This window comes from Chiloscyllium plagiosum, unplaced genomic scaffold (genome assembly GCF_037043375.1).
Source record: "Chiloscyllium plagiosum isolate Xiang-an unplaced genomic scaffold, Cpla_swu_hap1 HiC_scaffold_8, whole genome shotgun sequence".
NCBI classification, from domain to species: domain Eukaryota; kingdom Metazoa; phylum Chordata; class Chondrichthyes; order Orectolobiformes; family Hemiscylliidae; genus Chiloscyllium; species Chiloscyllium plagiosum.
The window spans coordinates 33,157,602-33,178,386 of NW_028270146.1; the positions used below are offsets into that span (position 1 = coordinate 33,157,602).

Consider the following 20,785-nt stretch of genomic DNA (forward strand, 5'->3'; position numbering starts at 1 on the left):
TGGGTTAAAATCATCCTCAAAGCTTCAACAGATCCTAAACTGAGTTTAATACATTTTTCATTAGAATGACAATTTTTATGTGTTAAAACAGAAGATATTCTGTTTGGCCAAAAGATAATCATCCTTTTTTTCTGCTCAGAAAAGTTCACTTTTGCTCAGGGATTTGCAGGTGAAGGATCATGTTTTCCAAATAGGTCAGTTCGATCTGAAGTTTCGAATAAGCCAACTACACTGTTCCTGGTGAGTAAAACTTTACTCTGGAGTTTATGATCATAAAAAAGCAAATGAAGCATACTCTTACACAAAAAAACTATTGCTAATGATTAGATATGACGTAGAACTAACACTTTGTTGGCTACCAAGTGGGTAATTGTAAATGTGTATATTGTACTTTTTGCGATACGAATGGTACCGCAGAACACATAAACAGCACTGCAAATGTACGTAAGGCCATTTTCTCTCATTTAGAAAAGAGAAGATATATAATCTTTCCAAAGTTCAAACTGAGTGAAACAGTTGTAGTCATCGGCTGTACCTAGATTTAAGGAAGACAACCACTCAGGGTCATAAGTTTCAGCCATAGGACTTTGTGTAACTGAACAAGGTTGATTTTTGACCCTATACATTTAGGCACATACAGCAGGACATCACATGAGGTAGTGTGATCCAGAAGGCAGGGATTTTTAATTTCCTTCCTTCTTTTAGGGTTTAAAGCATGATGCAGCTTGATGGATGAGTTGCCACACGCTCAAGTCATTAAAATCCATGCCACCATGCTTCAAGGAGAGCTTTAGAGTGCCTTGAAGTGTTTTAGACCATAAGAACATAGACATAGGAGTGGAAGTAAGGCCATTTGACCCATTGAGTCCACTCCACCATTTAATCAAGGCTGATTGGCATTTCAACTCCACTTACCTGCACTCTCCTCAAAGTCCTTAATTCCTTGCGAGATCAAGAATTTATCAATCTCTGCCTTGAACGTCCCGGCCTCCACTGCACTCCATGGCAATGAATTTGACAGGCCCACCACTCTCTGGCTAAAGAAATGTCTCCTCATTTCCACTAAATTAACCCCCTCTAATTCTAAGGCTATGCCCATGGGTCTTAGTCTCCTCGCCTAACAGAAACAACTTCCCAGCATCCACCCTTTCTAAGCCATGCATTATCTTTTAAGTTTCTATTAGACCTCCCCTCAACCTCCTAAACTCTAATGAATACAATCCCAGGATCCTCAGCCATTCATCGTATGTTAGGCCTACCATTCCAGGAATCATCCATGTGAATCTCCGCTATTTTGATCCCTACCATGAAAGGTTGGCCATTTGAGAATTGAGAGGAGAAGCTGATTTGAAGTTGATTTTTTAGGAGTTCTGCCTGAATGTCTATGAGGTTGGCTTCAAGGAGGCGGCGAGCATTTGTCCTCCCATTAAAGTCAGAGAATGTGGCAGAGGCATTGCTGATGTAATTTCTCTAGAGAAATTAGGTGTCATAGAACATAGAAGAATACAGCGCAGTACAGGCCCTTTGGCCCTCGATGTTGCGCCGATCCAAGCCCACCTAACCTATACTAACCCACTATCCTCCATATACCTATCCAATGCCCGCTTAAATGCCCATAAAGAGGGAGAGTCCACCACTGCTACTGGCAGGGCATTCCATGAACTTACGACTCGCTGAGTGAAGAACCTACCCCTAACTTCAGTCCTATATCTACCCCCCCTTAATTTAAAGCTATGTCCCCTTGTAATACCCGACTCCATACGCGGGAAAAGGTTCACACTGTCAACCCTATCTAACCCCCTAATCATCTTGTACACCTCAATCAAGTCACCCCTAAACCTTCTTTTCTCTAATGAAAACAGCCCCAAGTGTCTCAGTCTTTCCTCATACGATCTTCCTTCCATACCAGGCAACATCCTGGTAAACCTCCTCTGCACCCGTTCCAGTGCCTCCACATCCTTCCTATAGTATGGCGACCAAAACTGCACACAATATTCCAGATGCGGCCGCACCAGAGTCTTATACAACTGCATCATGACCTCAGGACTCCGGAACTCAATTCCTCTACCAATAAAAGCCAGTACGCCATATGCCTTCCTCACCGCACTATTTACCTGGTGGCAACTTTCAGAGATCTGTGTACATGGACACCAAGATCCCTCTGCTCATCCACACTACCAAGTATCCGACCATTAGCCCAGTACCCCATCTTTTTGTTATTCTTCCCAAAGTGAATCACCTCGCACTTAGCTACATTGAATTCCATTTGCCACCTTTCTGCCCAGCTCTGCAGCTTCTCTATATCCTGCTGTAACCTGCCACATCCTTCCTCACTGTCAACAACTCCTCCGACTTTCGTATCATCCGCAAACTTGCTCACCCAACCTTCTAACCCCTCTTCCAGGTCATTTATAAAATGTCACTTATACATAGTCCAGATCTCACTGCAGTACAAGACTATGGTGACAACAACTGTTCTGTGTGCTACAACCTTGTTACATTGTGGAGGATTTTGTAATCACTCACTGCTGTAATTGTTAGAAGGCTGAACTGGCACTGCTGCTCCAGCTTTGGATCTCCCCATCAATAGTGGGGGCTCCTTGACAGAAATGGCTGCTGAGGTATAGGATTAATATACTGCAGAGTGTCTCCTTCAACAGATCTTGGGAGATGTGATAGTTATCTGACCGGTGGGGTTGATTCATCAGTTTTGTTTTGGCAACTTTCAAGACGAGACTATGTATCTCGCATGTGGAAGTGAGGAAAAGAGTGGTTTGCAAACCTGATGCAGAGTGGGAGTCACACTACATCGATCTGCAAGATATAGATACACATTTACAGTGATCAGTGCATTTTGGCACAAAGGGAACTGAAGCTAAAGAGTGTTCCATCAAGATGATTTAATACTGCCAGCAGGAGGCAGCTGATCTTTGATGAAGTGAATAGCAAGTGTCAGGTGGATTGCAAATAGTCTGGAGGCTATCACACAGCCTCGTTTGACTTCAGTTTGAACTCTGAAGTTGTTTCAGATATTCAACTTAAAAAGTCACAGTCATATCATCAAGAAGCAACTGCAGGATTGTGATGGAGTTTCAAATATTCAAATCTTTGGAGTAGAATCCACACAGCCTCATGATACACTGAGTCAATTACTCTGGGTCAGGTCAATGAATGCAATGAAGAGTTCTGGTACTGCTCTCACTTTAAAAAAAAAATTGATGTTAGATCATGTTAGAAGTTCTTCTGGGAGACTGAAGTCACACCATGTCTCAGGAAGCATCTCCTCAGCCATAGCAAATAAAGAATTCAGGAGTGTGTGTGTCAGGACTTTAGTCTGCTGTGGTCAAGAAGGAAATACCTCAATAGATTCCAAAGCAATGCTTGATATACCTTCTTGATGATCGTCATAATTATCATATTCCTAATGTCAATGGGGAAAAAGGGGAGTAGGCGAATTGTTTTTCCTCTCAAATCTGTAGGACAAACGTATGAAGTTTTGATGCAAGTAAAGTCTACCATCCTTGAAGACCTCAGCTGGAATACCACTGGGGTAAAATTGTTGCTTTTTTTCATATGTTTGATTGTTCTGGAGGATAGCCCAGAGTGTATCAGCCACCTCTGTGAATTCACAGTGAGAAGTTGTTCATAAAGTTTCTTTTCAGCATCGACAAATGATATTGTCACTGTCAAGAGGAGAAACACTGTCCTGTGAACAAGTGGCATTTTGTCCATTCTTTTGGTCTGTAATTTTTTTGCCACATTTAAAATCCTATTTGTTCTGTATACAAGATAATTTAGATTTTTTTTGTACAATTGGCTGAATTTTCCTAAAAGTGAAATAGACTCCAGAGACCTGAATCTGGAAGTCCCATCCCTATATTTTTGACTTTAATGGCATTTAAATCACTTCACATGTCACAATTATCAGCATTTTGTTAGATCTCTCCGGCTTTCTCTTCACAGCATGTTTTTATTTTGGCTTCCAGATTTGTCTTTAGGGATCAGACTTGAGCTGATGCAGTGCTGCTTTCTCAAGTTGTAACCTTGAGCTGCTCTATCAGATAATGTAGGCTGCTCATTTTTATTTGAGAGATCACATATTTGACTATCATTTTAATCAAATCAGTCCTGGTAATTACTATGGTTCAGTGGAATGGTCTGGGCACAGGATTTATAAATAATATAAATAGAAAGCAGGAATTTTTAGCATTGCTTCACATGAGGCCCACTGAAGATGTTACCTAGTAAGGTAACAAAACGTCTGGAAATGAACCTCCAAGCTCAGCAAGCAAACGTACATCCACTAAATTTAAAATTCAGAAGTCTAACGACAGCAGGGAAGAAGCTGTTCTTGAATCAATTCATACATGGATGCAAACTTCTGTCCGACGGAAGAGAGTGGAAGAGAAAGGATATATTGGCACTAGAGGGGGTGCAGAGAAGGTTCACTAGGTTGATTCTGAAGTTGAGGGGGTTGCCTTATGAGGAGAGACTGAGTAGACTGGGATTATATTCATTGGAATTTAGAAGAATGAGGGGGGATCTTATAGACACATATAAAATTACAAAGGGAATAGATAAGATAGAAGTGGAGAGGACGTTTCCACTGGCGGATAAAACTAGGACAAGAGGGTATAGCCTCAACATTAGGGGAGCAGATTTAAGATTGAATTGAGAAGGAACTTCTTCACCCAAAGAGTTGTCAATCTGTGGAATTCCATGCCCATTGAAGTGAATTAAGTCTTTTCATTGAATATTTTTAATTCTAAGAGAGATAATTGTTTGACAGTAAAGGAATTAAGGGTATGGTGTGAAGGCGGATAAGTGGAGGTGAGGCCACGAAAAGATCAGCCATGATCTTACTGAAGGGGGAGCAGGCTCAAAAAGCCAAATGGTCTACTTCTGCTCCTAGCTCTTATGTTCTTATGTATGTTCTTACAACATATATTCAGGGCTGAGTAAGAAGGATTATTTGATCGACAAAGCAGTCAAGGGCTATGGCAGTGGTAGGGTGGCTGGGTAGCAGGAAATGTGGAGTTGAGGTCATGATTGGAACAATCATGATCTTATTGAATGGGAAGTAGATTAAAGCACTAAATGGTCTATTCCAGCTTCTTTATATGTTCTTATGTACTGACAAGTACAAGTAAAATGGCCTGATTTGAGTAACTATGGCTTCTCAGTTCAGCTTGATATTCATCCCTAGCAGACAGCAGCAACTAAAGAACTCAAGATGATCATAGCTTTGAAGATGATCCACAAAGTGACCAGAAACAAGGATTTTCTTTACCATGGCCATAGTACGGATGTTTATGTATACTAAGCTGCTATGTTAGAAACTATTAAAAGTGTGGAACTAATTAGACAAGCATCTTGCACACAATATTTTAATTAGTTTACTTGATACGGAAGAGTGGCAACTGGTCTCTGGCACAGCTGCTTCTAGTGTTGGAGCAGAGGCAGATTCTCTTGGCATATCCAGAGCTGAAAGATCTTTAACAGACTGATCTGCAAAACAATTTTGTACCAGGAATATAACTTTTTTTACTCTCTCTGAGCTTTACAACTGCAAACCATCATGACAAACTGAGCTGAATCTTAGTATTAAATACTGATCATTTAAAATTAGCTAATAAGTTCTGGTTATTATTTGACTGTGAAATTTAATTACAGTTTCTTTATAATTCTTCATGCTGTCAGCACTAAATACAAAATACTTAAACACTATTCACAAAGGTTAAAAAGGTTAAACTGAGACACTGAATGTCTTCCACATACATAATGTTCTTTCACAAATTTCCATATACAATTAAAGGGGTTAATGTAAAAACATTACTTTTAAGTAAAACTGTTCAATTGCAAGATTATTTGGAACAGCTTAAAACACATAGAGAGCAGTCATTAACTTCCTTATTTAATGAATAAAGAGGGATCTTCCTGATTCAGTTTGTTAAGAAATTAGCATTTGGAGTTTGAGGTAAATAATTTGATTAATCTCTTGTTCATTTGTGCATCAAATTTACCAAAATTTAAAACAAAAGTTTTGTAAAATGAATGAAGAAAACTAATTAAAACATTTCTTAACATCTTCCAAATTTTTGTTTCTCTTCTGAAAGGCACTAACTTATCTGTTTGGGGTTGCTGCTTTGTTTTATTCAATGTTTTCCAGTGCCCCACTGACGTGGTAATTTGTCAGATATAAGCTGTAGTGGTGACTGACAGCAGGTTACTTGCCCCAGAAGTCAATAAAGCAAGACACAATTCAGTGCCCACATGGTTAAATTTTCCAACAGCAGTTCCTCAATCATGATCAGGAGCAGGAACTATGCTTAATTTTCTATCTTCCCCTCTCAGGAACTTAACTACAAGGTATGGGAAAAATTACCCACTCACATCAGGCTTTATGTGCAGGGCAAGCTCAACACATAAAGCTGAAATTTACACTGATCAGGAGAACATATGTGAAGTTCACCCACGGCATCCATAGATTGTTTTTAAATCCACCAAATTATTAAATTATCATCTTTTGATAACTTTGAAATTGCAGACAATGAAGCCTGTTATTTTAGAATCCTATCCAGAACATTATAGACGCACACACTCTCACACACACACACTCGTACACACACCTTGTGTGGCTCTATATACTCACACATGCTTTCTGTCTTATTTTCACAAAATACAGACTCACCCTTGGGTATTCTATGAAAATTTGAAACCAAACATACTAGTTCCATTAAGATATTCTACAACTTGTTGCTCTACATTTTTCTTCACATAAACTGATGGATTAGAACTCTGAACTGCATGTCACAAGTGAACTATTTACTTAAGGCGTTGCTAAGACTGTACATTATTTGAAGTTAGATTACAATGTTATGGAACAGATCAACCCCCCCCAAAATATACTAAGAAGATAGTCTAGACCCTAATTTTCTTACTTTAAAAGTAAGTGTAAGGTATTGCCTTCCAGATACAATTTGATTGGTCAAACTTCTCAAGTTTAAGCAAAACACACTTAATTTTTACACTACAGTTAAAATACAGACAAAATAAAAAGAAAAGAATTGGCTTAATTTTAGCTCTTTAGAAATGCTTAACAAAATAATATATGTATATATTAATTACTACTAATTAACCGGGTGGCACAGTTGTTAGCACTGCTGCCTCACAGCGCCAGAGACACGGGTTCAATTCCTGCCTCAGGCGACTGACTGTGTGGAGTTTGCACATTCTCCCTGTGTCTGCGTGGGTTTCCTCCCACAGTCCAAAGATGTGCAGGTCAGGTGAATTGGCCATGCTAAATTGCCCGTACTGTTAGGTGAAAGAGTAAATGTAGGGGTATGGGTGGGTTGCGGGTCGGTGTGGACTCGCTGGGCTGAAGGGCCTGTTTCCACACTGTAAGTAATCTAATCTAAACTGTTCCAGTATAGTAATCTCCCATCAACACACCTTTCGCAAAGGCAAATTCAATAGATTGTCTCATATGCAATTCTGGCAGCAGGAAGAGAACCACAGTTTTTAGCTGTAACAGAGAAAGGAATAAGCATTCCCACATCCAGTTTCAAGACCTCAGGAACTGGAGAAGGCTAAGACTCAAAACTTGAGTACTGTGGGAGCTTGATCCCATTGATTGAGGCTGCTTCTATTGTTCCAACATTTCAAAAAAGCCCCAAGGCCTCACAAGCTGTTTACTCTATTGGCTTTGAGCGGACTGCTTGTAACCTTTGTCTCAAACTTTCTTCAATAAAAAAAGACAAAATATACCTCTTAAAGCAATAGTATCACCACAGTGAGTAACTGATGAAAATATAAATATGTAATAATACATTGTCCAAATGGCAGAAATAAATTTGCACTGATTAGCATCAGATATCTAGGAGCTAGTCATCTACTTGTCCTCCCAGTTAAATTCTAGCAAGATGCAGGAAGATCTGTAAGACTATAAGACCTTAAGACAAAGGAGTGGAAGTAAGGCCATTCGGCCCATCGAGTGCTGATGGGCTGATGGGCATTTCAACTCCACTTACCCGCATTCTCCCCGTAGCCCTTAATTCCTTGTGACATCAAGAATGTATCAATCTCTGCCTTGAAGACATTTAGCATCCCAGCCTCCACTGCACTCTGTGGCAATGAATTCCACAGGCCCACCATTCTCTGGCTGAAGAAATGTCTCCGCATTTCTGTTCTGAATTTACCCCCTCTAATTCTAAGGCTGTGTCCACAGGTCCTAGTCTCCTCGCCTAACGGAAACAATTTCCTAGCGTCCACCCTCTCCAAGCCATGTATTATCTTGTAAGGTTCTATTAGATCTCCCTTAATCTTCTAAACTCCAATGAATACAATCCCAGGATCCTCAGCCGTTGCTAATATGTTAGACCTACCATTCCAGGGATCATCCGTGTGAATCTCCGCTGGACACGCTCCAGTGCCAGTATGTCCTTCCTGAGGTGTGGGGACCAAAACTGGACACAGTACTCCAAATGGGGCCTAACCATAGCTTTATAAAGTCTCAGTAGCACAACGGTGCTTTTATATTCCAACCCTCTTGAGATAAATGACAACATTGCATTCGCTTTCTTAATCACAGACTCAACCTGCATGTTTACCTTTAGAGAATCCTCAACTAGCACTCCCAGATCCCTTTTTACTTTGGCTTTACGAATTTTCTCACCGTTTAGAAAGTAGTCCATGCTTGTATTCTTTTTTCCAAAGTGCAAGACCTCGCATTTGCTCACATTGAATTCCATCAGCCATTTCCTGGACCACTCTTCCAAACTGTCTAGATCCTTCTGCAGCCTCCCCACTTCCTCAGTACTACCTGCCTGTCCACCTAATTTTGTATCATCGGCAAACTTCGCTAGAATGCCCCCAGTCCCTTCATCCAGATCATTAATATATAATGTGAACAGCTGCGGCCCCAACACTGAACCCTGTGGGACACCGCTTGTCACTGACTGCCATTCTGAAAAAGAACCTTTTATCCCAACTCTCTGCCTTCTGTCAGACGGCCAATCCTCAATCCATATGAGTAGCTCACCTCGAACACCATGGGCCCTCACCTTGCTCAGCAGCCTCCCGTGTGGCACCTTATCAAAGGCCTTTTGGAAGTCTAGATAGACCACATCCACTGGGTTTCCCTGGTATAACCTACTTGTCACCTCTTCAAAGAATTCCAACAGGTTTGTCAGGCACGACCTCCCCTTACTAACTCCATTTGACTTGTTCTAATCCGACCCTGGTCTTCCAAGAATTTAGAAACCTCATCCTTAATGGTGGATTCTAGAATTTTACCAACAATTTTACCTATAAAAGGCTCTAGGAGGAAAAAATATTAGAATATTGAACTTTCTCAAAAATGTTTGTTAAATAAATTGAAAATACAAATAATTTATATTTTTAAATTTGCTTGGCTTCCATTCTAATGTTGTAAAGTTAGTTTTCAATTGTCATTATTGAACTGCATATTAATGCAAGAGTTAAGGAAGTATTCCTGTGCTGATTTTGTGGAAATTGTTGTGATTTTACCAGAGTTTTTAAGTTCCAATTTGATTATTTGTCTAAACATAAATGGCAAGAAAACCTGGTCCTGCTTTTTTTTGTTGCAGTCCAGACCCAGGGGTGCAAAGTTTGGAGAACTCCCAGCTTCACAAACTGGGAAAAAGTTACCTGAAGTTGAAATTTCATTCCACATTTTAGGGAGTCATAGTGGGCCACTCCAGAAAGCATGTGGAGTCTGTGAAATGCAGAAGCAGGCTCGTCAGAAGGCCTGCCTCTGTGGACTGGCACTAGATCAAAGATATGAAACAAAATCAAACAAAAAGCAACCCTTCAGCACTCACTTCTCACCCTCCAGACAATCTCTACACTCCTTCCCCTGCCAACCAATGTCAACTATTGCCCTCCACCCATCAACCATGGTCCATCAGATCCTCTAATGCTAACCTAACCCTTCAATCCACTCTCATGGCCCATCATACGCTCTACACAATGATTGTCCCTCACCCAAGGCTCTTTATACTCTTTGTGTCAACTGAATGCTAACTTATACCATCCCATGCCCCACTAGCCTTTATACGTACCATGCCAACTAACCCAGTATTCACCATAAGCAAAACTCAACATCAATGCTGAGATGAGATAATGATGAGATAATAGTGTCTATTGAAGGATTCATTATTTTAAGAAAATAACATCTTTCATTTAAAAACCCCATTCATCGCAGTTTAATTTATAAAAATAAGTATCCACTTGAAGTTATTAATCATGCTACCAAAAAAACAGCTACTCCGCTGTGATAATCCAAGTTTGAGAAATTCAGTCATGTAGCACTACACCTCTCATAATGACCCCATTGTGTAAACAGACAGAATAAAACACCAAAGTATATTTTGGAATATTGCAAAGACATTTTTCTTTAAGATTTAAGGGGCAGGAGTGTTGACTGCCTTGTCAGTGCCCCAGCTCCTTTTGACAGTTCTCTTGAAAGATCAATATGTTTATGCACATTTCTACTTTTCACGATCCCAAAGGGCACCATATACAAAAGGGTACCTTGTCATCTTGAGACCTTATTCTACCAGCTCTAAAGTGTACAAGTTGTGTTTGGCCACCCTCCTAACAAAAATAAAATCAGCCTGATGTTAGGTGTGCAAACCTCAACTTATTCCCTTCCTTCCCTCATGCTCATGAAAATAATAGAAGTCCTTTTTAAAAATGAGACTTCCAAATTCAGGTAACTGGTGCCTATTATGTAACAACAGAAGGACTCTATACTCTTATAAAACTTCAGTTCCAATTGTTCAAAAAATTTCAAAATTATCTTGTATATAGAACAAACATGATTTTAAATGTGGCAAAAAGATTACCTACTTAAAAATGGTTCAAATTTAAGTTTAATTGTCCTTTTTAAATATATCTTTTGTCGTATCTAATAATTTGATCTTGTGTAATCAGCTATGTAACCAGAAACCTATGAGTAAAATTATTTTGCCTTTTATTATCCTGATCTCAAACTATCCAATATTAAGACCTGAGAGTTGATCAGCTGAATATACATATTGCACATTACTGCATATGTTAAAAATAACTTGCTTGAAAATGCCAAATATGAAACAGAACATGAAATGTAATATGTTATTCCCATCTTCATGTTAGACATATGCACAGATAATAATCTTGTTTAAAATTGATCTGAGAGAACAGAATAATCATGAGTTTCGCTAGAAGTGGAAATGGTCCACATCTATATCCTGGGTAATTGGAATGAGTTGATTTGCAATGTATGGTCATTAATTGCTCTTGAAGGGAATGGTAACTACTTATTTGGAAGTATGATGGTATGGAATATTGCTAATTTGAAGAGACACAATTGTTAATTTATCTAGGAATGATCACTCATTGTTGAGGTGGGTCAGGTCATTAGTTTATTTGTTAAAGTAAGTATATAAGAATTTGTGTCTTGGAAATGACATCCCATGCTGACCACGCTGTGAAACAAAAATTAGTGGTCCTAATACCCAACCTTGATGCGAAAAACTGTTTAGAAAGGAAATGGACAAATAAGTCTGTACACCTTCTGCATATACTTTAATATTAAATATTAATATTAAAATTATACAGTGCATGGTTTTTCAAATTGATTATAGTGTCATGGACTTTTCTGTTGTTGCTTTTCTATAAAATCACAAAAAATATTTTCTTACACATACTTTCCTTTAAGTGATTCAGTTTTGCAGTTCTCAAACTATCAACATCCTGGTGGGGGGAGGGTGGGGGGTCACCACTGGCCAGAAACTGAACAGGACTAGCTACACCCTGAGTTACAAAGGCAGAGAGTTTTGAAGGGTGTAACTCCTCCTAACATCCCAAATTCTGTCCATGGTCTAAAGGTACAAGCCAGAAGTGTGAACAAAAACTCTCCATTTCCCAGGATGGCTGCAGTTCCAACAACTCCATAAAAGTTCAACTCTTTTCTGGTCTAGTCATGAACTCAATCATCACCACATGACACTTAACTCTATCCATTTTCACCAACATTCCCTCCTTCCATTCTGGAGATGCACAATGTCAGCAGCACGTACCATATACAAGGCTCTTTTCTCAGTATCTCCCAAATGCACAACCTCTACCACCTAGAAAGACAACAGGACCAGGAGCATGGGAACACCATCATGTAAAAGGTCCCCTCCACTCACATACCATTCTGACTTGGAGTTATACCACTGTTCCTTTATGATCATGGGATTAAAATCTTGGAACTGTTTTCCCAGCAGTACTGTGGGTTAGCCACATGAACTGTAGTGGCTAAAATGGATAATTATGGATGGGTGCCAACTACTGCCAATTATACCAATATCCCATGAAATAATAAAAAAATTACAAGAAGGCCTAGATACAGCGGGGGGAATTTTAACAACTGGGAAATTCAGGGAATACATTGGTCCTGTTGAATTTGGGTCTATATCGAGAGTGGGAGATTTTCAAGGGCTGATTTCTTTCTCTAGTTTGGTCTTCCTTTAACATGGAAAGTAATTTTTAATTAATTGCTAAATTAAATGCAGTCTTAAAACAAGGGTGTTCAGGCTCTCTGTTAATAGCTCCAGCTAAATAACAAGGTTGCTAGTTAAAACTGATTTTCAGAAGCTTGAATTCAGTTGTTTTTGAGACAGCATAAAACAGGGCCTTCCTTTACGCTAGCTCACCTGGAATAAATACTGTTTTGGATGCAAAGAATGTAAAGTGGAAGTTTACTTTAGTGAGGGAGCTCAGTGAAGTGGATTATAGGTGCTTCTTTCTTTATCTACCTTATTCTACTGTCAATAATTGGCTTACTTTGTTACAAGGGAATTAGCTTACTTGTGTAACTGGCAAGTTATTCCACTTATTCTAATTTTAATTATCAGTTTTTAAATTATGCTATGCCAAGTGGATTTCCTGCACTATGTTGGAAGTCTGGACACACCATGTATCCTAGGTGAACACATCTGCAGTGTCACCAGCTGTACAAGCTTGAGCTTTGGAATTGGGAACTCGTGTGGTGGCTAGAGACACTATTGTCATCACAAATTGGTATGGATAGCACATTTAGGGAGTGGTCACACTGCAGGTTAGGAGCATAAAGGTGCAGAGGGAATGGGTGTCCACTAAGCAGCAGAGGGAACCAGGCAGATAGTGCAGGAATCCTGTGAGCCTTGTAGCTTGCCAACTGAGTTTCCGTTTTGGATAATGTTGAGGCCAATGGTTCCTCTTGCGACTGCAGCCAGAGTGATGGCTGTAACATCAATGGTATCTCAATTTTACAGCAGGGAAGGAAGAAGAATGCAACAGCAATAGTGACAGGGGATTCAGACAGGCACTTTTACTGCAGTAAACCTGAGGATTTAGGGTGTTACAAAGCAGCTACTGGACATCTTTCTGGAGATGGAAATTTAACAAGCAAGATAATGTTCTGAAAGCAGACTTTATGTAATTAGGAAAGTGATTCAAAAAGGACATCAAGTAGTAATTTCTGGTTTATAGTAATAGGAATAACATGATTAGACAATTAAACATTTGACTGCAGAAATGGCACAGAAGGGGAGGGCATTCAATTTCTGAGGCTTTTGGATGGATCTGGGGTGGGAACTGTACAAATTGGACAGATTACAATTTAACAGGACTGGGACTGATAATCTCAGAAGAAGTTTAATAGTGCTGTTGGGGAGGGTTTAAACAAGTTTGCCACCATAGTGGGACCTGAGGGGCTTTTTTTTTATTTACCCAGAGGACTTGGCCATCATCACGCCAGCCAGCATTTATTGCCCACTCCTACTTGCCTTTCAGAAGCTGGTGATGAGCTTCATTCTTGAACTGCCGCAGCCTATGTGCTGTAGGAAAACCCACAATGCCCTGAGGGAGGGATTTCCAGGATTTTGACCCAGTGGGAGTGCAACGACATTGTTGTTGAAGTGCACCAATCCAGGTAAATGGGGAGTACTCCATTACAGTCATCACTTGGGCCTTGTAGATGGTGGACAGGCTTTGGGATTCAGGAATTCAGTTACTTGCTGTATTTGAACGTGGAGTGCTACAGTATCTGAGGAACTGCAAACGGTGCTGAGCATTGTGCAATCATTGGCAAACATCCCTGCTTCTGACCTTATGGTGGAGGGAAGGTTGTTGATGAAACAGATGAAGATGGTTGGGACTAGGACACTACTCTAAGGAACTAGTGCAGAGATGCCCTGGAACTGAGATGACTGACTTCCTACAACCACAACCATCTTCCTACGTACCAGGTATGACACCTATCACTGGAGAGTTTGCCTCCAAGTATCCATTGATTCCAGTTTTGCTAGGGCTGCTTAATGTCATACTTGATCAGATGGGGCCATGATGGCAAGGACTGTCACTCTCAAATCACGCTGGAATTTAGTTCTTTTGTCGGTGTTTGAACCAAGGCTGTAATGAGGTTCAGCGCTAAGTGGCCCTGGCTGAAACCAAATTGGATGTGGCTGAGCAGGTTATTGCTGAGCAGGTACTGCTTGATAGCACTGTTGTTGACACCTTCCATCAGTTTGATGATGAAAAGTAAACTGCTGGAGTGGAAATTGTTCAGGATGAGGTCAAGTATGTTTTACCTTCATGTTGGTCTCCTCACCACCTGCTACAGACCCAGTCCAGCAGTTATGCCCTTAAGGACCTGACCAGCTGCTGCTGAGTCATTCTTGGTGGTAGACATTGAAATTCTCCATCCAGAGTACATGTTGTGTCCTTGCCACCCTCAGTGCTTCTGCTAAGTGTTATTCAAGTGTGATTCATCAGCCAAGGGTGGATGGTATATGGTAATCAGCAGAAGGTTTCCTTGCCCACGTTTAATCTGAAGTCATGAGTCTTCATAGTGTTCAGAATCAATGTGACTTCATAGGATCCAGAGTCAATGTTGAGGACTCCCAGGGCAACCCATTACTGATTAGTTGACATCTCTGCTGGGTCTGTTCTGCCCAGTGGGACTCAGAATAAAGGAGTACCAATTTAAGATTGAGATGAGAAGGAATTTCTTCTCTCAGGGGGTTGAGTGTCTTTGGAATGCCTTGCCACACAGAAGTGTGGGGGCAGGTTCCTTGTGCATATTTAAGGCTGAGATAGATAGATCCTTGTTCAGTAGAGAAATGAAAGGTTATCAGGGGAGGGCAGGAAAGTGGACGTAAGGAAAGTGGACATAAGGAATGTAGGATCAGCCACAAATCTATTGAGAGGCGTAGTAGGTTCAAGGGGCTAAACATCTTATTTCTTATGGTCTTAAAGGTATAGTAGTTTGGAGGGTGTTACAGTAAAAAATTAATTTGATTAATCTTTCTCCATTTCTCATCCAGTAACTGGGCAGTTTGAAGGCTAGTATGGTGCTGGATAATCAGGTACTTGGTGGATAACCATAACTGGTAACTGGAGAGGAGGGAGGGAGGGAGGGATTGTTGTGGTGGGAGTGTGGAGTTGGTTGTAGGATGATCACCAATGGATCGTGGGAAGATTAGCAGTGGCTTCTTGTTGCGGAGGGGAGGATTGCTTAAAGTAAGATCTTTCTTTTGCTATAATAAATATGATTAACACCGTAGACCAAAAAAAGTGCATGCTTTTCTTTTGCCCATGTGACAGCCAGTAGGTGCACTGCTTTCGGGTATTGTGTTCTTAAAACTAAATTGTACAATATTTATTTTGTAAATATGGCAAGGTTGAATGATTTTGAACACTGCTTTCGAACTTGGCACTTTCAAAGGAGCTGAGGGAATTGCTCCTGTCCTCCTAGCCCCACAATTATTGCTGGAAAAGCACCCACCTGTTGCAGAAGACAGCTCTAGATCAATTTAGATTCCAGTTTCCTGACCCCAAGAAACACGTCCCACAACCTTGTTTGAATATTGTATTTACTGAAGAGCATGGTTATCATCTTCTCTTCATTTGGTTAAACCTGAAATGGGCGGCACGGTGGCACAGTGGTTAGCACTGTTGCCTCACAGCGCCAGAGACCCGGGTTCAATTCCAGCCTCAGGCGACTGACTGTGTGGAGTTTGCACGTTTCCTGTGTCTGCGTGGGTTTCCTCCGGGTGCTCCGGTTTCCTCCCACAATCCAAAAATGTGCAGGTTAGGTGAATTGGCCATGCTAAATTGCCTGTCGTGTTAGTTAAGGGGTAAATGTAGGGGTATGGGTAGTTTGCCCTTCGGCGGGTCGGTGTGGACTTGTTGGGCCGAAGGGCCTGTTTCCATACTGTAATGTAATGTAATGTAATCTAATCTAATGTAGGAAAAAGGGACTGCTCAGATGGTTCAAGTTCCACCTGCCCCAGTGAAATGTTATAACATGTCCAAACAGGTTGGTTACAAACTATAGAAAGGGGTTGCCAGGAGTCTGCGATGGGGATAGTGGGATGAGACAGAGATGCGTAAGACAGATCCTATGAATAAAGGAGAAGATCTTCAAGGTCATGCTGGAGCTTTACAGCACTTTGGTTAAGCCACAGCTGATGAATGTGTGCAGTTTCCGTATCTGCACATATGGGATGGACGTGATGAAACTGAAAGGGGTGTGCAAAATAGACTCACCAAGATGTTGTCTGCGATAGAGCATTCCAGCTAAAGAGAGAGAGGTTTTCTTTGGCGCAGAGAAGGTTGAGGGGAAACCTGATAGAGGTGTACAACATTATGAGTAGCATGGACTGGGTGAACAGAAAGCAACTGTTCCCTTTATTTGAAGGATCAAGGGAGCATAATTTTAGAATGAAAGGCAAGAGGTTAAGAGGGGATTTGAGGCAAAGCTTTTTCACACTGAGGGTAACGAGGGTCTGGAATACAGTGCCTGGGAAGATACTTAAGGTGGGAACCTCCCAACCTTTAAAAAGTACTTGGATGAGCACTTGAAGTTTCATGACATTAAAGGCAATGGGCCTACTGTGGGGAAGTGCGACTAATGTAGATAGAAGTACATTTTTGGTAATACAGTGTTGATGGGCTGAAGAGCTTTTCCATGATTCTATGATCTGTCTTGTTTCCTACTTCACCATCTGGTACGGATCCTTTTAAACAGCTGGGATCAGGGATTCCTCATTTTTAAAAACTTAACAACTCTCCCATCTTAAATCCATCTGAGGGAGGGTTGGGGGTGATTTTAAAAACCCATTCCAGTAGCCTGGCAATCAAATATTAGAAAACTATTTCATTTTTGCAACTATGATATTATTAGGCTGTCTGCTGCCCTTCCTCTCAACTGGGAAATAAGAATTGCTGCTGTTGATCCCTTCACTTGATTCACATACTTGCACAGCACAAAATTAAAACTATATTATGCTATCACCAGAGTAACAATCACCAGTGTAAACATACGTTAAACAACAATTTTTGAAATTATACCCTTATTTACTGATAACTAGTGATGTTTTTTAATAGCTGCTTTGGAACAAGCATGTAACCAATTCAGTTTCATGATTACAAAACCTCAGAGCAACATAAATATGCGAAAAATGTAAGGGTGGCATTTTTGTGCAAGATAACAGAATTGTAATTAACATTGCCGCACATATCAAGCCACATATAATATTTCTCACAAGATCACCGGCCCTTTGAGCTTTTGTTCAGGTTAGTACTTTTATGTTAATTTTACCTTTACATTACGGTAAATCTAATTATCGGTTTACAATTGTGAAAAATTTGGAATCAGTCAACTTTCAACTGCTGTGCCTTGTCACAAGTTACCTAATCAAAATTTAAAAATAAATTAACCAGGAAACACATGGAATTAACTCATGTTGAAAAAACTTGACTGCAATATATCATTATTCAAATTTGCATATGAGCATCTCAAATTCTTACCAGTGTCTCTTTGATCTCCAATTCTGTCTAGAATGTTGAAGGAAATGTCAAGGTATTCCCTCTGAATAGCACTAACAGCTATCTTCCTTTGTTTTTTCTGACGTGGAACAATCTGGATTTTGAATTCTGTTTCTTCACCACTATCATCTTTTTGATCAGTATCTTTATCAGTAGACACCTCTGTGTTTGGTTTTTCACTGTCTTCGATTTCCGAAGGCAGCTTGAGAAATACTGTTTTAACTATGGGACTTGGAAATGGGCTTTCAGATTTAATATCATCTCTATGCAAATCATCCGTATCATCTTGTGATATTTCAACCACAGCAGATGATTTCCTGAGGTTTTCTCGTTTCTGTTTAAGAGTTAGTGGACTTTCACAGCCAGAACACTTAGAATTTTTTTGTGGTGTTAGATTTTCAAAGTCTTTTTCATCTACAAGACCTATTGATAAAATGTTCTCAGTATCTAGCAAAGAAGTCATACCAAAATCCAGACATTTTGACTCTTTGGAGCAATCTTCAACATTAACTTTTACAACTGGTGTAACATTTAAGCTATGTGATGCAGTATTCTGAGAGACCACATTAGTTTTTCCATTTGATTTATTATTAGGGGTATTCTGCATTTCATATTCCTCATCACTCTCTACAATTCTGAGAGGGGGAAGAGGCACAAAGACCAAAGAATCGCTATCAGAACTTGATAGAATTGATTGCTTCTCAGGAGCAGATGACGAATCAGAAGATAAATCAATCAAATCACTTTCTTCTTTATGAAAGCAAAGATGTTTCTCAGGAGATTCAAGTTTTGCCTCAAATGTTTCCGTGCAGCTGAGTCTAACTTCTGGTATTAATGGTCGTTTCCCTTCTTGAGAGTTTACTGCAGCGGAAATATTTTCCTGATCTTCTCCAATTTCTGCACTGACAGACAAGTCCTGCTCTGGTCTTCCATACATGCTTGCCAAGTGAGGATAGCAGGAAGGGAAGCTTGCTTGTCGTAATGATTCATACCTATCCAGACATGACTTTCTGCGATGTTCATCTAAGGAGTACAGGACAGAATCCGCGTTTCCTATATCAAGTGACTGCTGCTTAATTGCATATAATTTTTTCTTCTGAGCAACTCCCTCTTGCAATTGTGGAGATGTACCACACCGCATTATATTGTCTGGCAAAAGGCTGGAATCTCTGTACTCTGACAGCTCTATCTCTGAGCCTAAAGGGAAAATCATGAAGGTTACAAAAAGAATCAATGCAGACAATTTCAACAAAATCCAATTAAATTCACAATTATACATCAGCTAAAATGAAAAATTTCATTAATTAGTGTATGCCAAAATATACAAATCACATAAACAAATAAGCTGAATAAAAGTTGATTGAATCTAAATTTTAAAAATAACAGACTTACAGGCATATTTAGAATTGAGTTTCTGGTATTTATAAATTTGCATACAGCGTAACTTCAGGGAACTAACAACTAGGTATGTTTTGATTTATTACATAGCTGCGGCAACAATATCAAGAATTCCAATTGCAAATTTTTAAGGCCGTAAGTTTCAAACAGGATATTCTAGCAAAGGAGAAATAGAAATTGCTTGAGATGCCAAGGTTTTGGGAACTATGGGCTTGGGCTGTAGGCTGGACAACTTGATGTAGGCCACCGTAGTTTGAATGACATTAACCTCTCTATTTACCTTTGGAAACCAGTAATCATTTGGAATTGGATAGGCCCATTGTACAGTTGTTGCTTTTCTGTGTATAAGCACATGGAAGCTTTGTTCCTGCTGGTTGTGAACATTTATTTGTAGGATCTGGACAACATGAACAAGGATGGGACAATCTTTAAATTCAAGCAATTTAAATTGCAACGTTTTCTGGCTGTTCATGCTTTGGCTATAATTTTTAACTTGTCTTTTTAATTATCTGGGCAGGTGCAGGAAATGGGAGCGTGTCAAGATCAAAAGTATGCAGCAATTTCCTAGCAGGTACACACAAGATGGGAGTGAAAGTACAGGCTTCCTGCACTGTTGACATGAAATGCTAAATTACCTCTAAAAGCCTTACATTTCTTCTATAGAAGTATAAAAACTTACTCTTCTGTGCATTCATCTCTACTGGTTGATATTTTACTGATTTACTTCCCCCTATCCTCTTCAGTCTTGCAAAGAATGTCTGTGGTTCCTTGTTGCAAGCTCCAACCGGTGTATCATGTACATCTGATTCATCAAACACACTATCTTCCTCTGGCAAAAGGAAAAAAAACAAGCATTAAAATACTTTCTAGATCTAAACATTAAAGACAATTCAACAGCTATTCATAATTACATAAGTTGTTTATTGCGACATCAAAAATAAATCAGAAGTGTTTCCTTGTTTAAAATGCAGTTTATGTTATTAGAAGCTGCATAGACACCAATATCCAGGGCCATGGACTGATAACATTTGAAAGTGTAAGTTTCTACATGGCAAATTCCTGATAATATGTAGGGCATGGCTACTTTCCTAAGGAGATGAAAAATAATGTGACATCAAATTAGATAGATTTTTTCCAGAAAATATTTTGGACTTTGGCAGTTGGGTAATTTGTTCAATGACGAGGGTTTTTTACAGTATGTTTGGGAGTTAAAAGTTGAATTTAGCCTGTGGTTCAGATAAAACTCTCCATCTTAGTGTCATTTCTAGACCACCTGTGCATTAAGTGAACAGATTGATTGCTGTAATTTGTCAACTACCCCACTATAATTGTATCAGGTAGGAACCAGAAGCAAAGACAATGGCATAAATCTCTAAGCAAATCATACCCGTGATCTCAACTTGAGAAGGGTGCAGGAGTAAGAAGACATGAAGAGTTAAAGACAACAACTAGGCAGGAGGCACGTAATTAACACAGACGTTGAGACTGTAGAGTTCTATAGTGGAACAATCAGTTTTTTTTTACA

At 39.8% G+C, this 20,785-nt stretch overlaps 1 protein-coding gene across 5 annotated transcripts in view; it reads right to left on the reverse strand.

Annotated features, from left to right (window-relative positions):
* The window catches only part of unc79 (unc-79 homolog, NALCN channel complex subunit), a 219,713-nt gene that overhangs the window by 76,620 nt on the left and 122,308 nt on the right, over positions 1–20,785 (reverse strand). For 4 of the 5 annotated variants that reach the window (XM_087989676.1, XM_087989674.1, XM_043697180.2 and 1 more), the window contains exons 31-32: positions 19,940–20,089; positions 17,845–19,059 (exon numbers count right to left, since the gene is read on the reverse strand). In XM_087989676.1, the coding sequence (XP_087845802.1) occupies positions 17,845–19,059; positions 19,940–20,089 (1,365 nt within the window). Of the gene's footprint in view, positions 1–5,400; positions 5,509–17,844; positions 19,060–19,939; positions 20,090–20,785 lie in introns of all 5 variants that reach the window. The other variant, XM_087989677.1, reaches the window with a different exon arrangement.